This window comes from Schistocerca gregaria, chromosome 2 (genome assembly GCF_023897955.1).
Source record: "Schistocerca gregaria isolate iqSchGreg1 chromosome 2, iqSchGreg1.2, whole genome shotgun sequence".
Lineage (NCBI taxonomy): Eukaryota > Metazoa > Arthropoda > Insecta > Orthoptera > Acrididae > Schistocerca > Schistocerca gregaria.
This window is the reverse complement of record NC_064921.1, coordinates 287,609,572-287,622,437: the sequence shown is the minus strand read 5'-3', so window position 1 is coordinate 287,622,437 and position 12,866 is coordinate 287,609,572. Positions and strand designations below refer to the sequence as shown.

General features: G+C 46.9%; 1 protein-coding gene across 2 annotated transcripts in view; it reads right to left on the bottom strand.

Moving 5' to 3' along the window:
- LOC126336884 (glutathione S-transferase D6-like) overlaps window positions 1-5,261 on the bottom strand; it is an 81,636-nt gene extending 76,375 nt beyond the window's left edge. The window contains exon 1 of one of the 2 annotated variants that reach the window (XM_050000995.1): window positions 5,226-5,261. Coding sequence is in view for 1 of the 2 variants with exons in the window: in XM_050000992.1 (XP_049856949.1) it covers window positions 5,205-5,213 (9 nt within the window). In the remaining variant the exon portion in view is untranslated. Of the gene's footprint in view, window positions 1-5,204 lie in introns of both variants that reach the window. The other variant, XM_050000992.1, reaches the window with a different exon arrangement.
- Window positions 5,262-12,866: the final 7,605 nt, after the last annotated feature.

Below are 12,866 nucleotides of genomic sequence, written 5' to 3'. Positions count from 1 at the left end.
AGTCCGCGCTTTTTATCAATAACCAATCGCAAAATAGTAAACCTAACGACTGCACTTTTTACCGCCGTAATTATCTAATATGCTGAAGTTTTGTTTATGCATTAAGTTAGTTAACATTGTTATTTATACCTGAATTAACTTTCCTTTTACCATAAACTTACTTTACAAGTCTATTCTACAAAAATCCCCTTCGTCCTTATCCATACTTCTTCGAAATGTTCCCACACTAAATCCCACTACATAACTCGTTAAACAATTATCTTAATATTAACCTTAAACCACACTCACACATCATTCACACTGCTAAAACACATTTATAACGTTTTGCATACACAAAAAGACATAATAACACTTTATGAAAATACTAGAACAGTTTATGAAAAACATTTTATTGCTTTAGTGCACTCTGGTGGGCACAATCGAAACTAAAATCACAGTCCCCCTATCCAGTATTGTCCTCTATCGGCTGATACGTAAACTACGTTCGCGTCCAGCCTCGCGTCACCTCCTATCACTAACCAGCTCTCCGCCTCCAAGGCGGGATCGGTATACGGCACTACGCCTCAGTCTGTCGAAGATGTGACCACAGCAGTGCAAACTTGCAGTGCACGTGGAATTGCTCAAACTTTGGACATGCATGGTGCATAAAATCCTATGAAACGTCGTGCATTTCTACCCATACGAAATCACTCATGTTCAGCAGTTGCTTCCTTCAGACCTGTCAACAAGACAAATATTCGTCCTGGATTTTCTTGCTCGCAGCTAAATGGAAAGTGAATGACCATAGAACATGGAAAGTTTTGTTTTGACATTTACGTGCGGATAATATCTCTTCAGATACGGAAACTACAAAGTGTGTGGCTTAGAGTGCTATTCTTTAATCACACCCAGAGTGTAAAAACGGGTCAGTCAGATCACTTTCATAAATATCACAAATATGAAGCTTCCAGAAGTGCTCACAGTACAGAGTTGACATGTGAATTCAATTATGAATTTCGGGAGAAAGTACGAGTTAATACATTCAGTTGTCCTGTTGTTCAACACCAACCTCTTCTTAATTTTCCGTGTGAGTTATAACTAATGGCTGAAAATGTGAGAGTGCATTCATTTAAATGTTCCACAGGCAGCCAGAGGTAGTAGCGGAGACAATCAGTTTCGCTAGCTTAACCCGGTGGATAAGACTGGAAGATGGTTGTCGTCAGTGTCAGAGCAGAACTGTCATTCGGCGCATCGCAATGTAAGGTTGATGACACCACTGTAAAGGCCCCCAAACAAAACCCCACCAGTCGGTCGATCCCCCTGCCAAATTTTTAGCGTCCATTGTCCAGGAGCTTCGGTTTCCTGGCGAATCTCTACCTTCTTGCCCGACCGCTACCTGCTGTCTGACCTCACTCCGACAGAGCAAGCAGGAACGTTCCACCACGCAGTAGCCGTGTGCCCACACATAGTCAGCCGGTCGGCGACCAGCTTGTACTGGGCAGTGGGGTGGGGGGTGAGGGCAGAGAAGAAGGGGGATGGTTCCGGCTGAGAATTGGTGATTTAACGTAAATTTTCTGCCACTCCCGTTAACGCAGCTCTCCCCAGCTTTGTAAGTACGTCGTCACACCTTGTACTGAGGAACCTTAATACGTAATAGTGCTTAATCTATTACTTTCAGCGGTGCTACGTTAGCGAAAGTGCTTCACGATACACTTTACTTATTTTCCCTTTAGGGCGTAACTCAGTGTGATGCGCTTTATTCTTTTCAGTCTTGCCACCTTGAGTGACTATAACACAATGTGTTTCAGTTTTCATGCACTGCTTGCCTACCAACTTAAATATGTATCTTACCGCAAGTGATGAGATATTTATTCTGTCGAATGTAACACCATTTTAACCAGATACCTTGTACTACAGAAATTCATACTTTTGTCTATAAGGCCACCACGTATTGTCAAAGTGAAACTTAATACACCTTCAGTGACCATTCTTTACTTATTTGCAGTTTCCTTTTTCTGTGCCTTCTAGATGAGTTGTCATTTAGCCAGTTAGTGTAAACACAACATGAGTTCCTTATTTCATAGCTATCACTTAAGCAGCGCGTTGTGGCCGCGCGGTTAGAGGCACCATGTCACTGACTGCGCGGCCCCTCCCGCCGGAGGTTCGAGTCCTCCCTCAGGTATGGGTGTGTGTGTTGTTATTAGCTTCAGTTCGTTTAAGCGGTGTGCAAGTCTAGGGTCCATGAACCTCAGCAGTTTTGTCCCGTAGAAATTCAAACACACGTTTGAACAGCTATCACATAATACACTTATTGAACGTGTAACACGTGATCAAAATAACAATATAACAACATGTGTAGGGACTTTCTTATCGTTTCTAGTTTCTTAATTTCATCCTGTCTTGCGACCAAGCACTCTGTTCCCATACTCACCTCTGCTTTCTCTGCTTAGTGTGTGAATGGTTTAGCGGTGGTCAGTTGAAGAAGTAACGGTTGCCCATTTCCTCATGGTGTGCTTGGATGCTCCAATATGTTTGTGTCTCTCTGTGTGTGTGTGTGTGTGAGTTACATTATCCTTGTCCCTCCTCCGCATTCTTTCGCTGTGTCGAACGTGAAGCTGTATTCCACCTTGATATGTGATAACAGTTTATCTAATCGTTTCGAGAGGGTATCGAATGTTAAATTACATAATCCTACGCATATTATGGATGCTTTGTTTATGTTCTCTATTGTGCTAACCTGTGACATCATTAGTAATCATATCTATAGGCTTTATTTAACGTTATAAATTCGTAGGATGTAGCAAGCCTCGTAGTTCTTGAACGTGGCGTGAGCACAGCGAGACCGTTGAGAGACAACAAAGAATTTACGATTGTGATCACAGTTCGTGACCATAGGCGTCATAAGGCAATCTCCTGTATGATTATTCTTATGACCAAACAAAGTTATTAGAGGACACCACACTTTCATTGAGTGAGAAAGTATCTCATCAGTTTCCACTACGCAACTTCGTAACTACACCGTGAAACAAAGAGATTAAGTCCCTTTGGCGAGAATTGACAGAAAGAATGTAGATAAAAAAAATGAAACGAAAAATTATCTACAACAAACAGCCAGACCTCCCCGAAATCGGAATCCGTACTTTCATGTTGTAGAAATGCAAAGAGAAAACGATTACTTGAAGAGGACTTTCGCAGGCAGTTTCTTTTCTAGAACAGTTTCTGACAGTTGTTGAAATGAAATTAGAATCAGTATACTAATATCACAGTGTGACTATCGCACTAAGAGAACGAGTGATTAGTCGCGTCACAGGGCTATTTGGAAGAGTTGAGTCGTGGACTGTCGTAATAAAATCTGACATAACAAGAAGATTCAGAACGAAGTGACCAAAGAGAATATAAGTTCCGGTTTTATGGTAGAATTAAAATATTTGTGTGGCATGTCATGGCCAGACTACAATCGTAATTACTGACTACATTCTGATTTACACACTTGTCAATGACAACAGCAAACGTTTCAATTTCTGCTGGAAGTCTACTCACGCCCAGTCCGATGCAGCTTTTTGTTCAGTCCAGCCACAGAAGCGGTTTAATTTAACGACAAATTATGAATGTAACATAGTGCATTCTCTGTGGGTCTCCAGCATTTCTCTGGCAGCTGGGCAAAACAGGATATGTAGGTCAAACCTCGTACCTCCAGATCTCCTTAACTGACTAGTGTTGACATTAGCCTGATAGAGCTCGAAATTAGTAGCAGCCGCCATATCGGGAAGCTGTAGACAATCCTCATGATCGAATGCCTGTTCTTTTTTCTTCTAAACCTTTCCGTGTTTTTCTGGAATTTTCTCCGATGTTGGTTCGACGTGGAGCAGTGTTGTGAAGACACACGTCACTCAATAAGAAATGTATAAGTGATTAATTCGACTAAGCGCGATTTTTCTCTGTATGATGAACTTGCTCTGTGATGCAAAAGGAGGTACAACATGTGGGACAGAACCTGTCAACTCGATTTTGCACCACAGTTTAGAAAGAAAAGGAGAAACACAAGGCAAAGTATCACAAGAGGACGTATCAGCGCTGAGACATTTCAAGGCGATGTCCCTCAAACCAGGGTGCTCCAAGACAGTTTCTCAGCCTTCTGCAAACGAAAAATTTCCAGACTTACGAAATGAGTTGCTAGCTGTTCCTGGGTCAGCGGAAATACCATCGGACGGATTGATTCCGGTTGCTGGAATTTCTGGTATGTCGTCGTCATTTCTGTGTCGCCAAAGCTTCTAATGCCTCCATCACGGGTGAGTTGCTAGAAAGTTCAAGGAAATTCACCAACAGGAAAAAGAGCAAAACAGTAATACCAACCAGTCCTCGCAAACATTATATGGAAGCTGAAGAAAATGCAGGAAAGAGAAAGAAGGAAAGAAAAATTCAACTAATACTTTTATGGGTAAGAACCAAAATGTGTAAGTCGTGAAGAAGGTGAAGAAGCAGAAATCGACACAAGGAAAGATTTGACTGACTCGAAAGTAATTACAAGGTTTTTCATAAGTCGAAGGTCCAGACGAAGAATGCATATTTTGTAATAGGCCATATTTTGACTTATTATCGAAGGACTGATCGACCTTGTTGTGGATTGACTCACTAAAACTGTTCCGATGCTGAGGAAGAAGACAGCTACTTCCTCTCAGTTTTCGTTTCATTATAACGTACGTTGGCGCTTAAAACAGTTTATTCGTAGTATTGTTAAGCTTCCGCAGTCGGTATAATGATAATTAAAATTCTTCTGAGTGTTGTCCTGTGTCACTGTATAAAATACTTTAATTATAATTTGTAAAACCAAGGTTTCGATTGTATTCCAACGACTTCTTAAGGGCCTGAGGAAGGCCGTTCTAATACAGTCGAAACGTTAAAGCATTTTACACAATGATGCGGGACAACACCCAGAAGCATTTTAATCACCATCTACATACGTATTTTATGCAGTAGAGAAAAACTTGTTTTCAATATGTTTCCATTCATTTAAAGGGGAACACCACGTACACCTCGGGTTGAGCAAACTGGCTGATTTGCACCTAACGAGGTTATTAGTTTGTATACTGAGATTAAGGCGGACTTTCATCTTTTAGCTGAATCTGTACAAGAACTGAACAACCTTAACCTGCAGACCTGCTAATCACTGAAAATAATTTAATGAATTAACGATAAAATAATCCGACATGCCTCATGAAGAATACCTGCAGCATGCAAGCACGTACCGGATAAAGACACGACGCGGTGTGGAGGCCCCAACACTAAGCAGTTAGAGGGGCGTGGCGTTTTTATATACAGCTCAGCCAGCAATCCTCATCTTGTTACGTCATAGGCATCACAGGGCTATCACTGTGTCATCACGTCATGCCAACCTGCATAATATTTACTCGACGGCGATGCACTGTGACTATAGGTTACATTTCAAAGGATTATCGTGTTTTCATCAAACAAATATAATATGTTTTCTTTTTCCAGTTTCACACATACTAAACTGTGAACGGGACTCTGCCATCTAGGAGCAACATCCTAAAGTTTTGAATGGTGGGCTCCATGTGGAGATCATCGCCATCAGTGTCTCGTGTGTGCCGTCATGTTTAGTGTTCAGTGTTCACAGTCGCACTCCATCGTTCACCTGTGCCATCGCCATCTTCAGTGTTTGTGCGTCGTTTCAACAGTTTCAAGTGTGGATTATCGTCGAGTGTGAACGGCTCCGTGTTTGTCTTTCTGTGTCAACTGTTTTCTTGCCCACCGTTCTGTAATCTATGTGTAATCTTTCTGTATTTTCTCATTGTGTTTCCTCTGGCTGAAGAGCAGCAAAGAACGCTGCTGACAGCCTGCCTGTTGTACAGGTTTTAGAATAACAATAAAGGAAAAAACACACCACAAATTCGTGGCGGAGTTGCCATTGGTCACCACCACCAGATCCCAGTTCGGCTCCAACCTCTCCTTTCCGACCCCACCGAACACCTGATCCTTAGTCTCTTCTTCCTGGTCTTACCATCACTTGCGGCACTATGTCCGCCCTAACGTCCATATTCCTATCTACTTTCTCTCCCACCTTCTCCTCCTACGTGATCGCCTCCGACCTCAACATCCATAGTCGTTCCGCCACCCAGTTACGGTGGTGACATCGGTTCCTCTCCTCCCCCCAAGGCGACCTTATCTCCATTCCCCAGCACACCCGCCCTGAATCCAACTCCACTCCTGATGTCACCCTCTACTCCCCTAACCTCATTGGCCACATAGCGGGGGATGTCCTGGACCCCATTGGTAATGACCATCTCCCTGTCCTCCCCACCATTTCAAACGGTCGTTGCCCCCACCCCAATCCTCGAAATGAACCTCCCCCGAAGTATGTCTATGATTATTCCTGTTCCGACTGGAATGCCTACCGGGATACCCTATCTACCAAGGTCGATGGCCACCCCTTCCCCTACCGCCACCCTGATATTACCCATGCCGCCTCCTTTCTCCAGCACACCTTGTCTGAGGCTGTGGAGGCCCAGGTCCCTTCTGCACTAACCACCCCCACCGTCCTACCTTACCCCCACAGGCCGTCCTCCTCCTCCGTGAATACCACCGTCTCTACCATGCCATCCTACACACGCATGAGCTGGACACACTATGACGCCACTGGGAGCTCCGGCGACACATCCAAAACCTGCTCGCGGCTAAGAAACGTCTCCCCTCGCACCTGGTTTCCAGTACTTGGACAACATTGCACACACCGAACTCATTGCCCTGATCACTACACAGGATCTCATCGCTACACTCCGCACAAAATGCAACATCGTGTCACCTATCTCCACCTTTGTGAAGCTCCTGCCTCCTTCCTCTCCACCCTGGCCAGGCTCTACAATGTAGTCCTGCCTAGAGGCTACTACCACAACCTGTGGAAATCCTCCCATATCCTGATGTTCCTTAAGCCCCGTAAACCGCCGTCCGCTGTCTCCTCCTACCATCCCATCAGCCTTACCTTAGTCTTCAGCAAGGTCCTGGAATCCATCCTAACCCGACGCATCCTCCAGCATCTCCACCAGCACCACCTCCTTCCCGTTAGCCAGTATGGCTTTCGGCCATCCTTCTCTTCCGATGACCTTCTCCTTCACCTCACTCATCTCCTCTCCAAACAGCTTAATTCCCGTCGCTCCGCTATCTTCCTCTCCCTTGACCTTGAATGAGCCTATGACCGCGTGTAGCATTCCGGTTTCCAATTCAAGCTCCAAACCTTCACCCTTTCTGTCTGATCAGCTCCTTTCTTTCCCAACGTCCTTCCTACATCAACATTCACAACACGGATTCCTACACCTTTTTCCCCTCCGCCGGTGTGCCCCAAGGTTCTGTCCTCTGCCCTCTTCTGTACCTTTTGTGTACGGCGGACATGCCGCTGCCTTCACTCCCCATCCACCTTCTCCAGTACCCTGATGACACCGGCTTCCTTGCCCTTGTCCCCACCCTGCAGCGCTCCCAAAACCTTCTCCAATCCCATCTTGACTGGTTCACTGATTGGTGCAACCAGTGCTTGCTTAAGGTCCTTCCTTCGAAAACCCAGACGATCATTGTTGGTCAAAACCACTCCTTCCTTCCGCCTCCTAGATTTCTATATCACTACCTATGGCTATCCTATCGCCCTCACCCCCACCCTTAAGTACCTTGGTGTCACCCTCAACCATCGCTTCTCCTGGACCCCCCACCTCCGGATGAACCAAGCCTAGGCATGCTCCCGACTCTGTCTCCTCAAGCTCCTTTCTGGCCGTACATGGGGCCTGGACCCCTCTACCATCCTCCATACCCTCATTCGTTCTATACTACACTACACCCACCCTGCCTGGATCTCTGCTCTCCCTACCTTTTACAAATCCCTTCAGATCCTAGAAGGCTATGCTCTTTGCCTCGCCTATCGCATCCATCTCCCCTCCCCCAAGCGGATACTGTACGACATTATTCTGTTCCCCCACCTCCTCCTTTTCCTCAAATGGATACGGATCCTCTACACCTCCCGTAAACTTGATCCTCCTCATCTGCTGGTCTCTCCCATCCTCTCCCACCCCATCTGTTGCCACTCCTACATTTCCTTATCCCACCTGCTCTCCATCTCTCCCCTCTCCATACCCTCTCCGAAGGTGGCTTCTGCCAGCTCCCCCTCCCTGATGATGCCCTCCTCCCCTCCATCTACCCCTCCTATCAACTTTGATCCTCCACTCCCACTTCCTGTGTCCTTTCCTTATGGCACCCTCTCCTTCCCTCTCCCTTCCTGCCCCCTCCTCCTTCCCCAAGCTTCCCCACCCCCTCCTACCTTCACACCTCCCCCCCAACTCCCCTGCCATTTGCATCTCTGTTCTCCTCCCTCCCTCCTCCACCACCTTCCTCCCCTCTTTAGCAGGTCTCCTGACTTGCGCACACTAAGTGAACATTTACGCCCCGGAGATCATTACCATCAGTTTAGTGTATGTGCTGTTGTGATTGTGATTTAGTGTTTTTCACTGCCACGCTCCTCGTTCACTTGTACTGTCTCGTTCGTCAGTGTTTGTATGCAGTGCCGACAGTATTTTTGTGTGTTTTCGTCGAGTGTGAACGGCTTCATGTTTCTTTATTTATTGTATCTCCTGTTTTTTAACCGCCGATTTGTTACTTTTCCATCTCTTTTTTTTCAATTATTGTTTTCTTGCCATCCCGCCTTTGTATAAGGTGTACAAATCACAATAAAGGAAAAAGCCCCACCATATCCGCCCTCCCCCTACAGCAGAAGACATCATCCATTTCTTCACCATCATCGTGCAGAACGTCCATGCCTTCCAGCGGCCCCAACACACTCCAGCAGATTTCCCTTGCTGCCCGCTCTGTTTCCACTTAAAAACCTACGCCACTCATAACCAGGCACACTTTACCTTCACCCGCCTCAATACCCTCCATGTAAGCCCCTCTCTCCCCTTCCCACATCCTTCCCACCTCCAACCTCTTTGAGCATCAACAGTATCATCTCCTCTACTTCAACATTCGCTCCCTCCCTGCATGCAAATACCTATTAATGCATACCCTCTCCCAACACAAGATTGACTCCTTCATCCTTAATGAAACCTTCCTCCAACCCCACCATGTGGTCCGCACCTGCCCCTATCTCCTTCACTGCACTGACAATCCCCTTCCCTTAGCCCGAGTTGGGGTCACAATAGGCCACCTCGAGCATCTCCCTGTCAAGCCACAACCCCCCCTTAATGACCTGACTGACCACCATCACCTGTGCCACTATATCCACCCTGCAGCTCCTCTTCCCTTTGACTTTATTTCCCACATTGACCATACCTTCTCCAGCTGTGTGATCGCTGCTAACCTCAGCATCCACAGCCATGACCCTGTCACCCTTCGGCAATGGCTTCAGTACCTTGCCACCCTGCATGGTGACCTTGTTCCTCTCCCACAGCACACCCATCCTAAGAATAACTCCACCCCTAATGTTATCCTTGCTTCCCCAACCTCCTTGGTTGCATCGCCAATGGTGTCCTCGATCACATTGGTAGTGACCATCTCCCTGTCCTTCTCATCATCTCCTCTGTCCATCCCACCCTTGCAGCCACCCACCCAGCTGCCCCTCCAAAGTCTGTAAATGACTATTGCCATGCCAATCGGGATGCCAACCGGGAATCCATTGCCTTACAGGTTGAAAGCCACCCCCTCACCTTCCACCACCCTGCTGACATCACCCATGCCTCTTCCCTCCTTCCATCACTTACATTGTGGAGGCTCATGTCCCTATCAAACTCATCCATCTTCACTGCCCTATACTTCCTCCACAAGCCATCCTTCTGCCTGAATCCCACAGGCTCTACTGCTCCTTCCTCCACACCTGTGACTGGGATACACTCACCCGCCACTGGCAATTATAGCGACACTTCCATAACCTCCTTAAAGCAAAGACACGACAGAACTGACGCCAGACATGCAAATGCCTCAACTACACCCTTCCTGCCAACTCCTCCAAGTACTGGTCAGCCTTCCACCACTTACTGGTAATTATCCCACCCCACATTACACCATCCTCCATGACGATCGACGCTTTCCTGACAACTTCAGTAAGGCTAACGATTTTGCTTCCCACCTCTCCGAGGTCTTCTCCATTCCTGACGATCCCCATTTTGATTACTCCCTCTTCCCCACTGTCCTTGACCACACTGACACCTCTGTCCCACCGCTCGCCCCTAGCTTCCAGTACTTGGATCAGTTACCCCCTTCAGACATCAACACTCCCATCACCACACAAGACATCAGACTCGTCCTCCACTCCAAAAGCAACACCATCCCTGGTCATGATGGTGTCACCTACTGCCACCTCAAGGAATCCCCCCTCCCATACTTCCTGAGTGTCCTTACTATTCTGTACAATGTCCTCCTCTTCGCTGGATTTTACCACAACCTGTGGAAGACTTCCCATGTCCTGCTGTTCCCTAAACCTAACAAATCCCCCTCTGATACCTCTTCCTACCATGCCATCTGTCTCACTTCCATGTTCAGTAAGGTCTTTGAGGCCATCCTCTCTCATCGTATTCACTGCCTCCTTAACCAGCACCACCTCATTCCCCTTACCCAATGTGGCTTCTGGCCTTCCTTCTCCATTGACGACCAGCTCTTTAATCTTATCAATCTTCTTTCCGTCCAACTTAACTCCTGTCGCTCTGCTATCTTTGTTTCCCTTGACCTCCAGAACGTCTATGACTTGTCTGGCATCCCGGGCTCCTCTTCAAACTCCAGACCTATGCTCTAACCATCAACTTCGTCCATCTCATTGCTTCCTTCATCTCCCATCGTCCCTCCTATGTGACTATCCACAGTTCCAACTCCCGTACTTTCTATCCCTCTGCCAGTGTGCACCAAGGTTCTGTCCTTTCCCCTCTATCTCCTGTACACTGCTGATATGCCCAAACCTCCCCCACATGTTCATCTTCTCCAGTTTGCTGATGACATCGCCTTCCTAACCCTTTATCCTACCCTTCAACAGTCCCAATGTACCCACCAAACCCAACATGACCAATTCATCGCTTGGTGCAACCAGTGGTTCCTCCGTACCAACACCTCCAAGACCAAGGAAATCATCATAGGCCGCACCATCCACCCTTCCGTCTCCATGATTTCTACCTCACCATTTATGGCCATCCTATTAACATCACTCCCACCCTCAAATACCTTGGCCTCACCCTCGACCGCCACCTCACCTGGAATTCCCATCTCCTTTCCATTCAAAACATAGCTCACAACTGACTCCGCCTCCTGAAACTCATGTCTGGCCGGACGTGAGGTCTGCATCCTTCCACCATCCTTCACACCTACAAATCCTTGATCCGCCCCATCCTCAGCTATGCCAGCATAGCTTGGATTTCCGCCCATCCCTGGTTCTATAAAGCCTGGTTCTATCCTCGAATACCATGCACTCTGCCTCGCCTTCCGCTTCCGCCTTCCATCCCCCATGCACATCCTCTACGATCTCATCCCCATTCCCCACCTTTTCCTTTTCCTCGAACACATCTGCACACTATATATTGTCTGACCCCTTGATCCCCCTCACCCTCTGGTATCTCCCTTCCTCTCTACCCCAACCTGTTGCCGCACCTTTACCGTTATGTCCCACCCTCTCCCCATCTCCACACCCCCTACCTCCTTTCCCAACACAATTGCCACCATCTACCCCTCCCAGATGATGAGCTTCGCCCTGAGCTTCGCCCTGAAAGCTTGTTGAAAGGACACGTTTGTCATTGGGTAGTGTGGTATCACTGGTACAGTCACTAGGGTACAGAAATCTCTGCACGTTTGGTACCTAGATTATTGACGAGAGAAATGAAAACGATGAGGAAGAATGTGTGCGAGTATCTCATGAAGACCTTTACTGAAGAGTGGAAACAGTGTTTTGACAGCGTCATTACCCAGGATGAAACATGGTTGTTTTGGTCCGAACCTGGGAGTGAAACCCAATCCATGGAGTGGCATCTACATCTATATTTATACTCCGCAAGCCACCCAACGGTGTGTGGAGGAGGGCACTTTACGTGCCACTGTCATTAACTCCATTTTCTGTTCCAGTCGCGTATGGTTCGCGGGAAGAACGACTGTCTGAAAGCCTCCGTGCGCTCTCGAATCTCTCTAATTTTACATTCGTGTTCTCCTCTGGACGTATAAGTAGGGGGAAGCAGTATATTCGATACCTCATCCAGAAACGCATCCTCTCGAAACCTGGCGAGCAAGCTACACCGCGATGCAGAGCGCCTCTCTTGCAGAGTCTGCCACTTGAGTTTGCTAAACATCTCCGTAACGCTATCACGGTTACCAAATAACCCTGTGACGAAACGCGCCGCTTTTCTTAGGATCTTCTCTATCTCCTCCGTCAACCCGATCTGGTACGGATTCCACACTGATGAACAACACTCAAATATAGGTCGAACGAGTGTTTTGTAAGCCACCTCCTTTGTTGATGGACTACATTTTCTAAGGACTCTCCCAATGAATCTCGGCCTGGTACGCGCCTTACCAACAATTAATTTTATACGATCATTCCATTTCAAATCGTTCCGTACGCATACTCCCAGATATTTTACAGAAGTAACTGCTACCAGTGTTTGTTCCGCTATCATATAATCATACAATAAAGGATCCTTCTTTCTATGTATTCGCAATATATTACATTTGTCTATGTTAAGGGTCAGTTGCCACTCCCTGCACCAAGCGCCTATCAGTTGCAGATCATCCTGCATTTCGCTACAATTTTCTAATGCTGCAACTTCTCTGTATACTACAGCATCATCCGCGAAAAGCCACATGGAACTTCCGACACTATCTACTAGGTCATATATATTGTGAAAATAGATGATATGGGTTCCCCT